Source organism: Oryx dammah, unplaced genomic scaffold (genome assembly GCF_014754425.2).
Source record: "Oryx dammah isolate SB20612 unplaced genomic scaffold, SCBI_Odam_1.1 HiC_scaffold_19, whole genome shotgun sequence".
Classification (NCBI taxonomy): Eukaryota; Metazoa; Chordata; class Mammalia; order Artiodactyla; family Bovidae; genus Oryx; species Oryx dammah.
Window position 1 is genome coordinate 81,668,480 of NW_024070203.1, and position 18,891 is coordinate 81,687,370.

Genomic DNA, 18,891 nt, shown 5'->3' on the forward strand with positions numbered 1-18,891 from the left:
AGGCCTCTGGGGTTTGGTGACATCCCCAGGATCGTGTGACCAGAAAGAGGAAAGGCTAAGGTTTGACCTTGCCTTCCTAACGCTGAATTCCCTATCTGTTCTTTCAGCCCTTGCAGGGGTCATCAAAGCAAATGCTTTCGGGGCCAGGTATTTAATCTAAATGAGAGAAGCTGACCGGAGTAGAAGACGTTAGGGAATAGTCAGGACTCTGGGGAGTCAGACAACAAGCTCTGCCTCAAGGCATCTCAAGGCCAAGCATTTCGAAAGCAATACAAACCAAGCCCATTTATTTGATCACCTTTTCAGTGTTCAGGACATCCCTTCTCTTGGTTTTGGTGGAGGTGGACCGCATCACTTTATCATTGAGTAGCACTGACTTGGTGGCACGAATAAGCACGACCTTGGTGGCAGTAAATCTCCAGGATAAATGAGGAAGATCGAGTAATTCTATGGCTTTTAGGATAGTATTACAGACCCAAGGGTGCACTGGTCCTGGGCCTACCCATCACCTGGCCTTCTCTAGAACTTTCAAAGTGTGATATTCAAAGTAAGAGGACATTAATGGTTAATCCCTTATGCCTCAACCCCAGGCCTGGTCAAATATTCTCCCCCTCCTTCCCCACCTCTTCCTCTCTCATCTCTTTCTGAAATCATGGGGTGGCTGCACAGGTCTCTATGCTGAGAAAAAAGAGTGACAGGGTGACTGAGACAGCGAGATAGTCAGGCCCCCCAAAGTCACCCCGAGTTTACCTTCTCATTCAGGCATAGGAGCTAGAGAAAAGAAAGAGAAGAGGGTGGTTCATGCCTTTAGGGAGAGACAGACCTCCTTCCCCATTAGTAATATATTAGTGACATGTAGCCCAGTGAAGGTCAGGGGCTTTTGCCAATCAAATCAAAACTCCTCTTTTGGTGGCTCAGATGGTAAAGCGTCTGCCTACAACACGGGAGACCTGGGTTCGATCCCTGGGTTGGGAAGATCTCCTGGAGAAGGAAATGGCAACCCACTCCAGTATTCTCGCCTGGAGAATCCCACGGATGGAGGAGCATGGTAGGCTACAGTCCATGGGGTTGCAAAGAGTCGGACACGACTGAGCGAGCTTCACAGCTTCACAGGAAGGAGGTAGGCTGAGGTGAAGGAGGTGTGGGGAACAGGGCTGGCGTGTAGCCCCTACTCTAAACAACAGTGGTTAAGACTGTGGGCCCAGAGAGCGCAGCTCTGCTACCTACTGGTTCTGTGACCTTGAACAAGTTATTTCACGCCATTCCTCAGCGTCTTTGTTCATGAGACACGGGCAGATGCCGTGGTGGTGAGGATGAACTGAGATACGGTATGTGCCTTTGTCAGTAAATGTCAGTTATTTTTGTTTGGAGTTCTGTCTTCTAGCCCCACTCTTTGCCCGACTAGCTAAAAACCTGAGGAGCCTTCAAATGCCCATGAAAGGAATACAGACACAATAATTCATAGACTAAGAAACTACAGTCTTCTGCCAATATTTCTCCTTTAGAACTTGCTATTTGTCCAAATGTCCTGATTCCCCCTTTTTCCTCCATCTCTAAACCCTCAGATGGTCCTAGTGAGCTGGAATCCTGGACGAGGCAGCTGGGACTCTGCTGGGTGAAGCTTGGCTCCGATATGTGCTTTTTGCTGGTATAACTGTGACTTTTGTCTAAATATTCACTCCAACTTAACTGCCATTCAGTTGAAACTCTTCCCAAGTTGTTGCTTTCTCATCTGGCTTCTTATGGGACAGAAAATTTAAAAAGGCAGATTCAAACACAACACTGATGTACTTATCCAGTCAATAGGGGACTGAAGAGCCCTCTCCCCCATCTTTAGAGCTGATTTTCTTTGCCGTGCTTCACATATACCAATGAACAACAGTTAAGAGGGGATATGGTCTAGGCATAGAATTAGGTTCTTAATGGGAAGAATTAGGTTCTTATCAATGGGAAAAGCTGCAGTCCATGGGGTCTCTAAGAGTCGGACACGACCGAGCGACTCACTTTCACTTTTCACTTTCATGCATTGGAGAAGGAAATGGCAACCCACTCCAGTGTTCTTGCCTGGAGAATCCCAGGGACGGGGGAGCCTGGTGGGCTGCCGTCTATGGGGTTGCACAGAGTCGGACACGACTGAAGTGACTTAGCAGCAGCAGCAATGGGAAAAAGTAGAACTGAGAGGCTACATGATCTGCTTATATACTCTGATTTACACATGGAGAATCTGCCTGCAATGCAGGAGACCCTGGTTTGACTCCTAGGTTATGCAGGAGACCCCGCATTGATACCTGGGTTGTGAAGTTCCCCTGGAGAAGGGATAGGCAACCTACTCCAGTATTCTTGGGTTTCCCTTGTGGCTCAGCTGGTAAAGAATCTGCCCACAGTGTGGGAGACCTGGGTTCGATCCCTGGATTGGGAAAATCCCTGGAGAAGGTAAAAGGTACCCACTCCAGTATTCTGGCCTGGAGAATTATAGTCCATGGGACAGCAAAGAGTCAGACAGGACTGAGTGACTTTCACTTACAGTGTTTTTGTTAAGATCAGTTGACAGAGTCAGCTCAGCATGAAAAAGCACAGATAATTCACAGATTACATGTATGGAGTCAGTGGAAAACTTTTGGATGGTCTCCTCCCCTTCTTCTCTCTCCCTCTGTCCTTCCCTGACCCCCTACTCTTCTCTTTTTACCATGTCTGTAGCCATCCTCTTCCTGGCTGAGCCCAGAAGGAAAACTCAGTGGAAATGAAGGGACCCATCCAGGAAATTATGACCCTCAGGCTCTGGTTGCAGCACTGCCAGTTACTACCTGAGTGGTAGTCATCCCCGTGGGTATCAGCTTCCTCACATATAAAATGAGGAGGTTGGGCCCAGGGCACCTGGGACCAAGAGAGATCTGGGTTGCCATTCCATCTTTGCCGGCGTGGGGCCTGGCATGTCTCAGCAGCTGGTCACTTGGATAATCCCCAGAGCACAAAAGTGCTGCAGGGTAACAGAGAACAGACTCTGTTCACAGCAGGGTCCAGCCACTTGAATAGATGCTGGTGCCTCTGGCTGTTTTCCGGAGCCACCAGCCCATCCAGAGATGCAGCTGGCTGGAAAAGCAGACGGGTGTGTTGGAAAGGCCAGTGTCACCTCCAAACACAGTGTCTGGGAAATGCCCGTGGCCTGCAAAAGAGGTCACTGAATCCCTCCAGCTGGGGGCACAGTGCAAAGAGCCAGGCAAGCGGAGCTTCAAGTCCTGATGCTGCCACATACATGAGCTGCGTGACCTTGGGCAAGCTCTCTGACTTTGGGGGTCATTTTCCTCCTCCATATAATGGGAGCAGCAGTATCTTCACCTTGCAGAATTGTAGTAAAGTTTGAGATACTGCAGAGGTCTAACAGTACCTACTAAATATAGGAACTCAGAGGCACTCAGTAAATGATAGTAGAAGTGACTGTTTCTGTTATCTTGTGCCCTTTATTCACAGGCATCATTCTTGGGACTGGAACCCAGGCTAAGGCTCCTCGCATGGCCAGAGGCCCTGGCTCCACGGCCAGGACCAGCCATGCCAGGGAGCCTGGTACAGGAGATGCTACTAGTCGGGATGCTGATTAAATTCCCTGATCCAGGAGCCTCAGCGTCCTGGTCCAGGGCAGGAGGGCTAGCCACATTGAGCACAGTCTGCTTGGATCCCTACTTAAGCTATTTTTTCAAGACCTTTTCAAGGTCTTGCCCCCTTGCCCCACCTTCCTCTGGCCCCTTTTCTCTGGGTCACGGTCAGAGAAGGGAGACGAAGCAGTGTGGGTCTCCCTTCCTTCCCTCTTTCACCGGGAAGGCGACAGGAGCGGGCAGAGGCCGTTTTCCTTGCAGAAGATGCGGCTGACACAAGCCCCGAACACTGCGATGGGGCTGTAGCCCCAGCCTAAATCTCCACGGGAGCCTCGCCGATCCCTGGCTTTTGGTTTTGGCGAAACTGGGTTTCCCTTGCAGAAGACGCGGCTGACACAAGCCCCGAACACTTCCATGGGGCTGTAGCCCCCTGTTTTTTTTTTTTTTTTTTTTTTTGTCTTTTGGCGAAACTGGGTTTCCAATCCCAACCTGCCTCTTCCTCCATCCTTCATCCGGACAGCTCGCAAACTGTTTTGCTGGAAAGTGCGCTTAAGGGGCACTTCATGTATTATCTGCCCCCTTCCAGCGTCCGCCTGGTCAAAAGAACAAACCAGAATAAAGAAACCCGGGATTCAACTGTCGTTATTTTTTTTTAAAAGGGGAGAGAGGCGGGGGTCACATGACAGCGAGTCACCGATTTGGCGAAGGGGCTGCCCCTCGGGGCTTGTTGCAGAGCTGCCCGCCCCCCAAACCCCGGGCGGGGGCGCTGACGTCACGGCAGAGCCCGGGCCGCGCGCGTATAAACCGCGGGGCGCGGGCGCGGGCGCACCCGGCGCAGTCACCCCGCGATCGGCCGCCCGCATCGCGGCGCGCGCCCGCCCTCGGCCGCCCCCCCGGGTAAGGCGCGCGGCCCGCGGCGGGGAGCGGGGGCCTCCGGAGAGGCGCGGGGGGCAGGACTCGGGGAAGGGGTGGGCGTCCCCAGCCCGCGGAGAACTTTCCAAGTGGGGAAAAGAACCTTCGGGATCTGCTGTCTGGCGCGGTGGTCTTTCGATCGGGGTGGGGGTGGGGTCGCGGGGTGAGGGGTGTTGCAGAGTTTAAGGGGCGAAGGATGCCATTGGCGGTGGCGGGTTGCTTTAGTGCAGTTCAGTTGGAGGGTCATCTCCTCCTCCAGACTGTGGTCGGAGGACAGCCGTCAGGGATACTTCAGGCACTGGTTGTTTGAAGAGTCGGCCTACCGGAGGCGCTGCTTGTAAGATTAAAAAAAAAAAAAAACCTACAAACTGATGGGTCATCAGGGTCATCGAGGTGAGGGTCGCGGCTAGGGTCATCGACGTGTTGGGGTTCTGGGGAGTGGGTGTGGGAAGGGGAGGGTCTCGCGCTCACCGGTGCATCTTGCTGCTGAAAATGAGATTGCTTCTACTTTCTGTCTGAGAGCCTGGGAGTCCAGACCTCCGGGCAAGGGAAGGGAGTCTTGAGAAAGGCCAAGCTGAAGCCACGCGGTTGAATGTCTTTCTGGAGGGAGTCTTGGACCTGATTGGCTTCAGGAAGGTGGAAATCCAAGTTGATGGAAAGGAACTCTTGGAGTGGACAGAGTTTAATAAGAGTGAAGCACTGTCTCTGCAAGTTTGACAGCTCTGAACATGAGCAGGTCGTCTCCCTGCCGGAAGGACAAGGCAGAGGGCTGGGATGGGTTAAATGTGATATCTGTGGGCAGGGGGGCAGAAGTGAGGCATATACCTCTCACAGAAGTTCTTCTCCCCCTCAAATAAGAGCATATTCAGGCAGCTGGGGAGCATCAGGGCAACTTTACTAAACATGGAAGTTCCAATCAGCCCTGGTCCAGTCCAGCCGGGGGGATGATGTCACTATCACGTGCTCCCCACTGAGGCATAAAAGCCCGCTGGGTGCTGCTGCTACTTAAGTGCCATCTTTAGACATTAGCGGCTAACCTGGCCAGCTGGTCCCCAGCTGCATTAACTTGTTGCTTTTCAAGCCTTCTCTGGAGGCTCTTGGTGCCTTCTGGCTGCCTCTGTGCCTGCTCTGAGTGGGGAATCCCCAGGCTTCCTTGAGGATGGAGGAAGCCCCAGGGCAGTGGACGATATTAACGGTACCTTTACCTCTTTGCAAATGACAGTCTCCCCGAGGAGCTGCTGTGTGTGTGTGTGTGTGTTCAGTTGAAAGCCTGTTGGGTTTGGGGACTGCTTCACTGGTGTTCCTTGTGTGAGGGCTACTTGGTAACCTCACGTACTAAAATATCACCGATGACTGTGTTCGAGCTCCCTGAACTCATGCTTCCTGATGCTACCATCTTGGCTGCTTTGCCTTCCAGGACCTGACGATGACTCTGAACCATGTCACCATGCGCCAGGGCACGGCGGGCGTGCAGCCGCAGCAGCAGCGCTGGAGCATCCCCGCCGACGGCAGGCATCTCATGGTCCAGAAGGAGCCCCCGCAGTACGGCCAGCGCAGCCGTCCCCCTGCCGCCCCCGAGGACCCCTGCCGCCGGAGCTGGTCCTCCGACTCCACGGACTCAGTCATCTCCTCCGAGTCCGGGAACACCTACTACCGGGTGGTTCTCATCGGGGAGCAGGGGGTGGGCAAGTCCACTCTGGCCAACATCTTTGCGGGTGTCCATGACAGCATGGACAGCGACTGCGAAGTGCTTGGAGGTAGGTGGCCCGGCTCCGGAGGGCTTTATGGGTCAGCCGCGGTCCAGCAGGAAGAGTGAGTGGGTGGGTCATTTGTCTGCAGAGCTGGGAACTGCGATTATGCCTTCTTGGCTCTGCCTGGGGAGCCGAGTCCCCACAGAAGCGCTGGCATAGGCCTCTGGGACAAGAAAGTGAAAATGCTTATAGATAGAAGCTGGGCCAGAGAAGGAATTTCTTACATTCCAGCTCTAAAGGGACCAGGGAGACGGTTTACGGAGGGTGGAGCCGGAGGGTCAGGATCCCACCTCTGGCTTTTGCCAGTTCTGACCTGGACCTTTCAAGCACTCAGTGTAGACACAGCCTTTTTCCATGGTGATACTTAAAACCAAGCCAATTAGAAAACTGTTAGGATGAATTCATTAGTTTGTTTATTGCAGTATTAGAGGCTTTAGCGGGTATAAAATTGTTTAAAATCTCTATTTTCAATAGCACAATATTTAAAAAAGATATTGAAAGTTAACAATGATGATACTTAACGTTTGTAAATATACTTAACGGTTTTTCAATTTTCCATGGATAATCTCATTTAAGGTATTTATTATTTAGGCCTTGGTTTCCAAAACTGATCTGAGATGATACAGTCTCAAAAAATCACATATTCCTCAAGTAAAGCATAGCACTGTATTCTGGGAAGTAAGATGAGGCTCCTGTAGTTGATGGTTTAAATTCAGTGTCTTTCAGGCCCAGGGTCTTAGACAATGCCAGGGTCACTGTATGTCCCTGTTTGCAGTTGTGGAAATGAAAGAAGTGTGCTTGTCCCAGTGGCATGGTCTGTCTGAACGCTCAGTTGCAACTCACCGCTGAATCACAGATTTCAGGAGTGGGAAGATGCTTTAGTGATGACACTGTTCTGCCCTCTGCTTGATGCACAGAAATCCTACTCCTTCCTCACTGCTGTCAGCCCATTTCTGCTAAACATCTATTCTTCCTTTGTCTGGGAGTTCACTGCTTCATGAGGCAGCTCCGGAACTGGCTTTAAATGATGACTCATTGATAGAACATTGATTTTTCTCCTCACTCCTGACGTCTCAGGGATGATAGCTAAATCCTAGTTCAAGGGAGAAGCAGGCTCAGTATCTCTTTTTTTGGTAAAGACGCACGGGTGTGTGTCCCTATAGGAGACAGGCAGGAGGCTATCATCTAGAATGTGCCTTCTATTTGTGACTGTTTCTTTTGGTCCTCACATCATGGCTGCACATTGAGTCTTAGGGACTTACCTGGAATCACCCTCTGGAGCATTTTGGATTAGAACCCGGGATTTTAGAAATTAGTTTGGTGGTGTTCACCTTCCACCATTGATAGGGAACCTGCTATGTGCCAGGCACATAGCGCTAAGTACTTCCCACAGGTATTTTAATAGTACTTACAAAAATTAAGCCCATTTGGTTCTAAAGTTCCTATTTTACAGGTGAAGAAATGGAAGCTTGTGAAGTCAAGTGACTTTCCCAGGTGAAAAAGCTAGTCCATGGTTTGCCCAGGAGTCAAAACTAGTTGTGATTGAACCTAAATTCCTGTGTTCTTTCACTGTACTCGACCGTCCCTGGATTTAGCATCCAAAGGCTGTTATATACTATAGCACTTTGGGCAGGGTACCTCCCACATGCCTGGCTCCATGCCATGCTCTGGGGTACTCAGTGATGGATGAGGTACACCATCATACTCTCTTAGGAAGGATCTGAGGGCCAGGGGCTGTAATTTAGAGCAGCATAAAAATTAATAAAGAAGTCACAGTAAAGTACTTTGGGATTGATATGAAAAAGAGACCAACTAAGAATTTTTGTTCATTTCTTTAAGAGGGAGGAATGGAAATAATTAGTGGATATCAGACTCTCAAAAATGTTTGTCCATTAGAGCATAGTGGTACCTATCCAGAGGGTGGTATTCCTGTGGGCATAGGGTATGAAGAAGACTGACCCATCCCTGAACCTTGGGAAGGCAGGCTTCTGTATTTGGGAGGCTTCTTTGTTTAATGGGGAGAGGGGACTGTTGGTAGGCAAAATCCTTTCGTGATCTCCTCAGCCAGAGAATCTTGACAACAGGAAGCTTCTTGGGTGACTCATCCTACCTAATCTGACCTATCTGAGTAACTCATACTGTCTAGGATTACAGCTCTTACCCGTGGGAGGCTGTTGGAATCGTTGGTTAGCTTTATCTTTCCCAAGGAGAGGGTTTTCCATGGCACTTCACTGCACTGTTCTTTTTTTCAGCATTATCCATAAGATAAAAAGTACACAATACTCTCATCATTATTTCTCCAAATAAAGATGAATGTTGTTGAGATTATATTGCACTAATCTTATGACTCTCTGTGCATATTTGATGCCATTCATTCATTCATTCATTCATCTGTCCATTCATCAGTTACTGAACATATACCATGAAGCTTGATGCGACTCAGTGAGGACATACTACGAGTCGTGGGGTTTCTTCCTTAAAGATGCTGACAGTATTTGGAGTAGAGAGCAGGTATACACTGACTTATAAATCAAGATAGGACGCGATTAGTATCTTCAAAGAGGTATAAGGGCAGTGCTGGAGGAATTCAGAGGAGAAAATAAATACCACTTCTGGCTGTGAAAATCAGGAAAAGGTTCATGTAAGTGTTGGTCTCTGAGCTGGACCCTAAGGACCACTAGGATTTAGCAGCAGCAGCAGCAGAGGGAGGTGGAAAGACATTGCACGTGTGCACAGGAAGTACAGCAGAGACCACTGGACGTGAAACCTCGTATGTGGGTTTGGACCCCAGTTTTGATGCTGGGCTCCCCTCATAGCTCAGTTGGTAAAGAATCTGCCTGCAATGCAGGAGATCCTGGTTTGATTCCTGGATGGGCAAGATCCCCTGGAGAAGGGATAGGCTACCCACTCCAGTGTTCTTGGGCTTCCGTTGTGGCTCAGCTGGTGAAGAATCCACCTGCAATGTGGGAGATCTGGGTTCGAGCCCGGGGTTGGGAAGAGCCCCTGGAGAAGGGAATGGCTACCCACTCCAGTATTCTGGCCTGGAAAATTCCATGGACTATGCAGTCCATGAGGTCGCAAAGAGTCAGACACGGCTGAGCCACTTTAACTTTCCCTTTCTTTTCACTTTGATGCTGGGTGCTCCTGGACAAGATACTTACCCTCCTCATGCTTCCTCATTAGAAAAATAGGGACGTTACCTACATCAACGGTTATTAAGAGGATAAGGGGAGATAGCACAGTGCCGGGCACAGAGTGAGTACCAAGTGAACATTAGTTGGGGCTGATTCTGCGTCTGCTGTTTCCCTCCCGTGGGGTTCTCTTCCGCGCCGGCCCTTTCACTGCTTGAAGTCCCTCGTCCACTCTGGTGCCTCTTCCCTGGGGCCCTGTGAGGTGAGCAGAGGAGACGGGAGCCACTGGAGGGGAGGCTGGTGCTTCTCAGCACTGCCTGCTTCTTTCCAAGTGGGACCCTCTGGACTCTGAAGGCTGAAAGCAGTTGAGAGTTCTAGGGGGAGAGGGATGCTGGAGCCTCAGAACTTTCCAGAGGCTGCCAGGACTGGTTCTGGCAGGGGAGAGAACTCCTGTTCAGGTTCACACACAGCCCTGGAGCCAGTCTTGAGCAGGGTGGTCCTCCGAGCAAAGAGGGTTGGGGGTCAAATGCAGTACAGACAAATCAAGAGCCAGCAATTCAGGGAAAATGGCGACCGACCACGGTTGCCCAGTGTTAGAAACTCTCCTCCACCCCTCAGGAGGGTCTCTCCTGCTCTACAGGGGGTGAGTCCACCCCCTGCACCCCAGCCTTCATGGGGGAGCACCAGAAAAAGGAGGCCTTCTCCAGACCAGGGTTCTGAGAAGCCTTCCAAGCAAGAGGCCTCAACCCTTTCTCCACACGCCTTAACCCAGCGCAGATTTCAAAGGACTCGTCTGGAATTTCATATTCTTTTATGTCAGCTCTTCTCACCTGATTAGCACTTAAAAAGGCTGAAAGGTAAGTGCCTAAGAGAGGAAGAGAAACGCAAGCTTTGGTTACAAGCAGGTCCTCTCCTGGTGGCAGAAGGCTGTCAAGCGGGACGCTCTGTGTGTTTGAAGAATCCTTGGGGCGCGTAGCCAGAGGCGATACATACACCCAGGCGCAGGGTATATGCACACAGCAGGGCCGGGATGTATTGCTTTAGGCTCCTGGGTTTCCAACACAGTGACTTTCAGGCAGAGGTAAGTCAAAGCGAGCCTGTCAGGAACCTTCAGGAACAGCAAAGCAGTTTGGCCTTAATCTGCAACTGGACTCTTCAGTCCACTTATTCCTCTAGACTTCTTCTGATAATTCTTAAACCGAGAGAAAATTTGAGTTTGCTTTTTCCCTTGGCTACTGGAATGTAGTATGTTTCTTTCTGAACTACTGGAGATTCAAGCAGATCCCTTGTGCCTACTTTTGGGTAGTGAGTGATGAGCAGAGAAAGTGTTTTTTTTTTTTGAGTTTTCTGCGTGCAAGGAAGGCTTTCAGAGAAAAGATAAAAACTCCGAGGTGGTCAGAGGCAGGCAGCCATGCCCCCACCACTACCCCCTACCCCATCTGTGCTGCCCAAACTCTGATGGTTTGCACTTGGTTGTATAAATTTGCCTGTTGAAGTCATGAGACCCTATTCTCCACTAAGCCAAGGTATGCTATTCACTCTGATCCATTCCTGATGCATACTGAGGGTGGCAAACACGGTGGGAATAATAGACTTAAAAATCCCCAGTGGGAAACAGTTACCATCGTTTAGAAGAGTGACTCCAAAAAACGTGGGGACGCTGAGAAATTCAGAGTCGTTCCTGGTTATTTTTATTCTCCTTTGACATGGTTCCTTCCTTTCCCTCTCGATTCTAATCCCTAGATGAAGAAACAGAGCAGGAGCACGGCTTTGCTGTTTTAAATCGGAGCGCAGTTGCTTTACCGTGTGTTAGTTTCTGCGGTATAAGAGTGTGAGTCAGCTACAGGCACACCCGTGTCTCCTTCCTCTTGAGCCCCTGCGCCCCGCATTCCGCCCCGAGGCTCGCCGCAGGGCGCTGGGCTGGCTCCCTGCGCTGTGTACAGCGGCTTCCCACTAGCCATGTTACACGCGTCACTGCTATTCCCTCGATTTGTCCCACGTTCTTCTTCCCCCGCTGCGTCTGCAAGTCCGTTCTCTCTGTCTGCGTCTCTATTCCTGCCCTGCAAATAGGTTCGTCGGTGCCATTTTTCTAGATTCCACATATATGTGTTGATGTACAGTGTTTGTTTTTCTCTCTCTGACTTTATTCTGTGCGGCAGACCCTAGGTTCGTCCACATCACTACAAATGACCCAATTCCACTCCTCTTTGTGGCTGAGTAATATTCCATTGTATATATGCACCACAGCTTTATCCATTCTTCAGCTGATGGACATCCAGGCTGCTTTCATGTCCTGGCTGTTGTAAACAGTACTTTTACAATTTGCACATGAACATTGGGATAATGTGTCTTTTTCAGTTATGTAAACCAGGAGCACTGCTTCTTCTAAGTCCCTCACTATTATAAAGCAGGAAATGTCCTGGTTCCTACAATGCAAGGCTCTTCAGCTAGGATTACCTGTAATAGGAAACAGCAAGTACGGCAAGAACCAACTTCCATGATCCGAGGAAGTGATGATAACAGCTAACATTTACTGCATGTCCACTTTGTGCCCAGGCTTGATAAATGTAATTGTCAGGTAGCCCTAAGGGATGAATACTGTAATGAGTTCCATTTCACAGATGAAGAGACTGAGGCTCAGAGAAATTAAGAAAGCAGTTCAGAGCCAAACAGTTAATAAGGGCGGGCACCCAGGTTTGAGTTCAGCTTTGCTTGTGCTCACAGTTGCAGTGCTATATTTAGCATCTATTCATTCATTTGATGAGTATTTACTAAGCACCCGCCATCTACCCAGGAAGTGTCCTGGGTGCTGGGGGAGAGGGCAGTGAGCAGCACAGAGGTAAATCTCTGCGTTAACATTCTGGAAGGTGAGAGGGACCGAAAATAATAAAATGAGTACATTAAATGCATTCTTGTTAGATAGCAATCGGCACAGTGAAGAAAAAACAGGGAAGGGAGTAAGGAATATTAGGAGGAGAAGGATGATGGAATTTTAAGAAGACGGTCAGGAAACACATCCCTCAGAAGGAGGTGAGGGAACAAGCCTTCGAATATTGGAGAGAACTGTTGTTGTCATTCATTCGCCCAGCCGTGTCCGACTCTTTGCCACCCCGTGGACTGTAGCCAGACCTCCCTGTCCCTCGCCATCTCCTGAACTTTGCCCAAGTTCATGTCCATTGCATTGGTGATGCCATCTCATCCTCTGATGCCCTCTTCTCCTTCTGATAGAACTAGTTCCTAGCAAAAAGAACAGCCAACGAAAAATGACCAAAAAACAAAAAGACAAAAAATCATTATGAAGATCATAATTTTCTAATGTTAAAATTCAAAACAGGAAATTGCATTGTGCAATTAGAGGGAGTATGGGCTCAGCTGCGTGGAATCGATGGGAATTTCTCTTGCAAAAATCCCACTGAACTCAGTTAATCCCCTCCCCCCTACACACACACTGATTTTTCTGGCCTGGAGCTGCTCTGCCCTTTGAACTGCACTCACCCTTCACCTACACTCAATCTGGGCTCAAGTGCCAGGAGGGAAGTTTCCATTACTAAGTAGAGCTGGAGGCTGCGCCTCTGTTCTACTTAAGATGGAAACGCAAGCCCGTTTATTCCAGGGACCTGTATTTTCTAAACGCAGAAAATGTCATCAAAACAAGGGTAGTCTCAAGATTTTTTTTCTTGCATATCTCAAAAGAGCTCTGTGAGCTGAAAGCTCCTGAAATTGCCAGTGAATGTTCAGTCATCACCCCTGTGAGGGTTGTAAGCTAGGTTTGCATTTCCACTGGGCAGTCAGTGTTTCTCAGGCAGCATCCACGGAATCGGAATCAAAAGTACTCAAGTGAGTTTATTCTCCTAAAGGGTTTTCCTGTATAAAACGTATAGGAATGATGAAAATGGATGGATGCCTTTCAAGTGTTTAGTGACACATATTCGGAAGATGCAGGAGGTCTGCTTAGTAAATACTGGAGGAATACGTGTGGAATGTTGTTGAAGGTGATTAAAAAAGAGTTTGTGAATATTTACACAGTTTACTCTGTATACTTACATAATTAATTGCATAGTTAGTAAGTTTATTTTCTGGCATAATTTGCTGCATCACCCTCTTAGAGAAAAGTGTTGCCTATTTGTCTGAGTCCAACATCACTGTTCTTTCTTTTCCAGAAGATACATATGAACGAACACTGATGGTTGATGGGGAAATTGCAACAATTATCCTCCTGGACATGTGGGAGAATAAGGTATGCAGGGCCTGTGACTCTCTGTAAACTCCTCTGGGGCCTGCCTTCCAATAAGCTGTTTGGTGCAAGGGTGAAATTGTCCTTCTTGATATTCCAGATAAGGTGGACTCATTTTCTTGATTAAAAAGCTTTTACTTCTGAAGACTGAAACTGTTGTAAGGAGCACATTGTTCATAAATGAGCTTAGAATAACAAGCAAGTGGCAGTGATCTGCCCTTAGGTCTATTCAGAAATACAAAGTGTATTTGTTTTAGGGAAAGTCCCAGTAAGTATGGGTGATAATTTTAAACTACATAAAACCATATTATATGAAATTGATATTCTCAATAGCTTTCACATTTTGCTTTTTTTTTTTTGGTGAAAGGTTTGGGGTTTCTGAGCTTATATGCTAGACCTTCTGTTTATTGAGAACTCTCCTATGTTAATGAAAGGATTCTTAATTTCATCACTTAGGAGAGGCAAAAAGAATTTTATGGAAGCCAGGAAACGCTCCTTTTAGGTATTTGAAATAAAATTGGAAATATTGTTTGGCAGACCCGTCGTATAATTTATCAACTCAAGCTGTAGGAGGAATCGGAAAGTCAAAGTTTTTGGCGTCCGTCCTCTCTGAGCTAGCAGTCTTTACAGTCACAGACATCCTGGAAGACTGATGCCTTTGAGGGGAGTTGGAATGAATTTTCTTCCTTTCCCGTATCAGCGGAGGGACTCTGGGATACACACGTTCCCTCTTTCAAACGGAGACCTCATTTAAGCAGGCAGAGCTGAGCTCATGGAAGACCTTCTCCTTTATCAGGGGGACAGTGAGTGGCTGCAAGAGCACTGCATGCAGGTCGGGGACGCCTACCTGATCGTCTACTCCATCACGGACCGAGCCAGCTTCGAGAAGGCGTCCGAGCTGCGGATTCAGCTCCGCAGGGCCCGGCAGACCGAGGACATCCCGATAATCCTGGTTGGCAACAAAAGTGACCTGGTGCGGTGCCGGGAAGTGTCTGTATCAGGTAAGAGGAGCGGTGCCAGTACCGTAGAAATGTCTCTGAGTCCCTTGCATCTTGCTTCCGACGGTTGCTCTTTCCTGAAGCTGAAACTGGGGACTTACTAAAATGCCACGTGGAGTTTCTCTCATCCTCTCTAAGAGGTCCATGTTCCCAGCAGATCATCTGCTCTACCTGCGGGATTCTAGTCTCTCCATCCCCAAGGCTTTCTCTGGGATTCCTTTAGGGAAGAGGTCCGGCTCAGGGGAACTGGCCATCCCCAGCGTTTTGGCCCTTCTATTCTCCAGGGAGATCTCAAGCCTTCTGGGAAGTGAAAGTAACATCTTTAGACAGGAAGGATGGGCACTTTGATTAAGGGGCATTGTGAGAAAGAGTCTCACCGAGATTGAGAATTCTACTCTGGCTGCCTCTGGTTCCTGTTGACCGTAGAAACACCCTCCCAGCCCTCACTCTTTGTTTCCTGAATTCCAGTCAAGGCATGTCTGCTGGTATCACATACCCTTTGTCATAATTCAGGGATATTTCCTATTTGTTGAGCTGGCACCCAAGTGCCTTTGGGGACCTTAAAATTTTATTGGCCTAATACAGATTTGTACAATGGTAAAAAAAAAAAAAAGTGCTGCATTGCCAGCCTCCACCCAGCAGTAAAGAACCCTGTAAAAGACTGAAAAGACCCAACCAGCTTGGGAATGCCTTGCTCTCGGGAAATGGCTGTCTATAGTAGTCAGTTTCCTCCAAACCAAAACGTGGACACCTGGTCATTGAACACAATAGAACATTCGAAATTGAGACTGTTTCAGAAAAAACTTGTTTGTAGAGTTGCTGTACTGTACATGTGTGAAATCTTCAAAATTTTTTCAAAATATCTCATCCAAACTTAAAAAACATTTTTTTAAGAGAGGAAATCAACTAGTAGGATTCTTAATTTTCAATTCAGGAAACTGAATCAGGAGAAAGAGTAAAGAACATGAACTTGAGAGTGAAGCAGACCCGGATTCACAGCTGCTACTTACAGGCTGTGTGAACGCCCTCAAGTTTTTAAAGCACCGCCTTCTCTCCCTTCCAGTCTCATCAGCTATCTGAAAGGGATAGTGTACTTTTAAAGATTGCTGTGAACATTAAAAAAAATTTGTCAAGTATTTAACCCATTGCCCGAGGGGAGTCAATTACGACGATGGCTGGGACTATTATAATTAATACTATGGCACTGGTCACGTTGGACCTTCACACCGTGAATTTGGCGGGCCCGATCTAAAGCCCGTCTTTGCTGCTTCCAGGAATCTTCCTGTGAGGCTCTTTGCTTCTGTTTCAGGGAGGCCACGTGTCCCCGTGACCTCCGGTATCCATCACGTGGATCGCTGACTTCGAGTTCCCTGGGGCACTGTTTAAAGTTAGGCCGCATCCAGCTTGGCTGTGTGCGTGGCGGGTCAAATCTGCAGCTCCCCTGACTCTCCTCTCGCCCTCTTGCTTTCCCCACCAGAAGGGAGAGCGTGTGCTGTGGTGTTCGACTGCAAGTTCATCGAGACCTCTGCGGCCGTCCAGCACAACGTCAAGGAGCTGTTTGAAGGCATCGTGCGGCAGGTCCGCCTCCGGCGGGACAGCAAGGAGAAGAACGAGCGGCGGCTGGCCTACCAGAAGCGGCGGGAGAGCATCCCCAGGAAAGCCAGGCGCTTCTGGGGCAAGATCGTGGCCAAAAACAACAAGAACATGGCCTTCAAGCTCAAGTCCAAATCCTGCCACGACCTCTCGGTGCTCTAGGCACCCAGAGGCACCCGCTGTCCCGCAGAGGACATCACTGAAGGCCGCTGGGACCCATAATCTATATTAGATTGGATTCTTAAGTATCGTTAGATGTGGCTTCCCCTATTGTAGCTGGGAACTAATGTGCTAGCCTGCTGGGCAACCGTACGCGTGGGAAATGAAAGGGCTTCGTGAGGAGTCAGTATTCATTTACAGGAAAAGCCTGACCTTTGCTGTTTGAACACCCAAGACTCATTAGAGGGCGTGGTCGGGGTTCACGTGTTTTTTCTCTCCTTTCGCCGATGGAGAATGGAAGCCTACCGAAGAATGCCTGGACAAGAACTTTTCCTTGTTAAAATTTTGCCTGGTGTTCTGATATGTTATTTGAGGCCACTCAGTCGGTCCTAGGCAAATATAGGAAAGCTGTCAAAGGAGTTTTGCAAAGGAAAGAGAACCTCTGTCTTTGTAGCTTATATTTGTGGAGCTAGAACTGCATAACTGGGTTCATCGTGGTCATCGCTGTCATTGCTCCGCGAAGCTGTGAGAGATGATGGACTTGCTGGAAAGGAAAGCTTAGCAAACCATTTTTGTTCAATGCCCATAGTTGGTGATCTAGAAATCTGTAGAACTGGGAATCGATACATGCACCACTAATGGGTTCAAAAATTGTGTATTTACTATTGTGTCTTATATTTTTTTACTTAGGGGAAAATTATTTTAATCAGATTCTATTTAGCCAAACCACATTTTCTGTTGCATTGTTTTTAAAATCATGGGGCCATCATAAAAATATTTTTAACATCTAAATTACTGAGAACATAGAGTGCAAAATGCCAGATTTTAAAATATAATTGAAGCTCTGAATTTTTGTAAAACACAAAATATAAATACTTCCAGCATTTTGGGTTGACCCTTGTATGCCACAGCTCTGCTCTATTTATTATTATTTTGCAAAATAACAACCATTGTAACATTTGATAAAGCATATTTATGAACCTGTTTCTTGTTAAGAAAAACACCCATTTTATTACCATTTTCTATCTTTTTCAGAATATTCAAGTTTTTACCTATATGTCTTCTAATAAAATAAATAAAATCTTTGGGAAAAAAAATGCATTCCTAAATATTTTTCCTCTCCAGGAAAGATGATTGTGATCATTTTGGTATAGCTTCCAGAGCAAGCAAATTATAAAGAAACCTACCTATCATTTATTTCTTCTTTTCATTGGCAATAGCCCAGTCATTATCTGTTTTAAAGGGTATTCCTGACGCCTGTCCTTTGGGACGTGATTCACAATAATGCAAAGTGATTTTCAGCTGATACAGTTAGGAAGTATTTGGAGTCACATAAATGCTGAGTTACAATAAAAGTGAGATTGATCTTTACTTTGGTCTGGCAAATTCCTAACTCAACAGATGGGCCTCGCTTTGCTCCCCAAAGGCTCATGGTCCTAAGCTTGAGTAAAGCATTAGAGGAAATTATAAAGGATTAGGGAGGAAAAAAAGGAAACTGGTGATTTTCAGCCTGAGATCTAGCCAGGCAAGGCTTTAACCAAATTCTCCCTGGTGACTTTATTACAGCTGGACACATTAATACATGGTTGCTTTCCAGTGGCACTGTGTAGCCCTTCTGCTACAGGAGAGGGACTCCCTGTTCACACCCCTGGCCCGCATGTGCACCCTCTTTCACTCTCAATTCCCTCTCCTGAGTTTGTGGTCAGACACACACTCACAGTGACAATCATGGGACCTTGCATATTGCCCCGAGTGACAGTTTTACAAGGGGCTTCTTTTCTGTTCTGTTGCCCTTTCTCTTCCCTTTTCCAAGTTGGGAGCAGAAGTTCCCATCTCAGAACTTGGCATCTTTGAATTGTGTAAGGAAACAGTACAGGGAAGTGATGAGAGTAAAGACTCAGGTTACGAAGGCCAAGGCGGAATCCAGGCTGTGCCGTTAAACACGTGCACCTGGAGTAGAGATCCAAGCTTCGTAACTATCCGTTTCTCATCTGCAAAACAGGGCTGCTAAAAATAGCTGCCTTATCAGGTTGGGAGGTGGATGTCATTCAGTTTGCCACACTCTAAAGAGCTCGAGAGATGGCGGTTTTCATTGACACACATCTTCCATTTTGCATCAGTTTTTAAAAAATTAATTAATTTTAACTGGAGGCTAATTACCTTACAATATTGTTTTATGTGTCAGTCTCCCCCAAATGAAATGGAAACTCCTTAAAATCAAGAACCACTTCAATCTTTTCCTTTTCACCTCTCTGCTCTCTGTGGTACAGAGCTTTACATACATTGAAGGTTTTCATAGCATTTCCTCTTGAATAGTTTCTCCCAGTGGCTCCATGAGGTTGATAGGCCATTTTACAGCCAACAAGGCCGGGGGATAAGTGACTTTCTCAGTTTGTTCAGCTATGAAGTATCTGGGTTAGGACTGGTGTCCAGCTGTGACGTATTTGCATCTTCTAGAATCTAAAACCGTTTCCTATACACACAGCTCCCGTTTCCTATACACACAGCTCTTTTCATCTTCAT

The 18,891-nt window shown here is 47.7% G+C and overlaps 1 protein-coding gene across 2 annotated transcripts; it reads left to right on the top strand.

The window, feature by feature from the left end:
* The first annotated feature begins 4,416 nt into the window (after window positions 1–4,416).
* GEM (GTP binding protein overexpressed in skeletal muscle) lies at window positions 4,417–17,739 on the top strand. 2 transcript variants are annotated; one of them, XM_040261069.1, is made up of 5 exons: window positions 4,417–4,487; window positions 5,920–6,259; window positions 13,545–13,621; window positions 14,415–14,619; window positions 16,094–17,739. In XM_040261069.1, exons 2-5 carry the CDS (start codon window positions 5,929–5,931, stop codon window positions 16,369–16,371), a joined length of 891 nt encoding a protein of 296 aa, XP_040117003.1. In that variant the 5' UTR covers window positions 4,417–4,487; window positions 5,920–5,928; the 3' UTR covers window positions 16,372–17,739. The 2 variants fall into 2 exon arrangements, with proteins under 2 accessions (XP_040117003.1, XP_040117002.1); XM_040261068.1 differs by lacking the exon at window positions 4,417–4,487 and adding an exon at window positions 4,573–5,697.
* The last annotated feature ends 1,152 nt before the right edge of the window (window positions 17,740–18,891 follow it).

Excerpts from the sequence above, each read along its gene's own strand:
- GEM (XM_040261068.1), top strand. The coding sequence starts at position 5,662 with ATGGAGGAAGCCCCAGGGCAGTGGACGATATTAACG. Across the intron at positions 13,622-14,414 it reads TGGACATGTGGGAGAATAAG|GGGGACAGTGAGTGGCTGCA; the intron begins GTATGCAGGGCC and ends CTCCTTTATCAG. Across the intron at positions 14,620-16,093 it reads CCGGGAAGTGTCTGTATCAG|AAGGGAGAGCGTGTGCTGTG; the intron begins GTAAGAGGAGCG and ends TTTCCCCACCAG.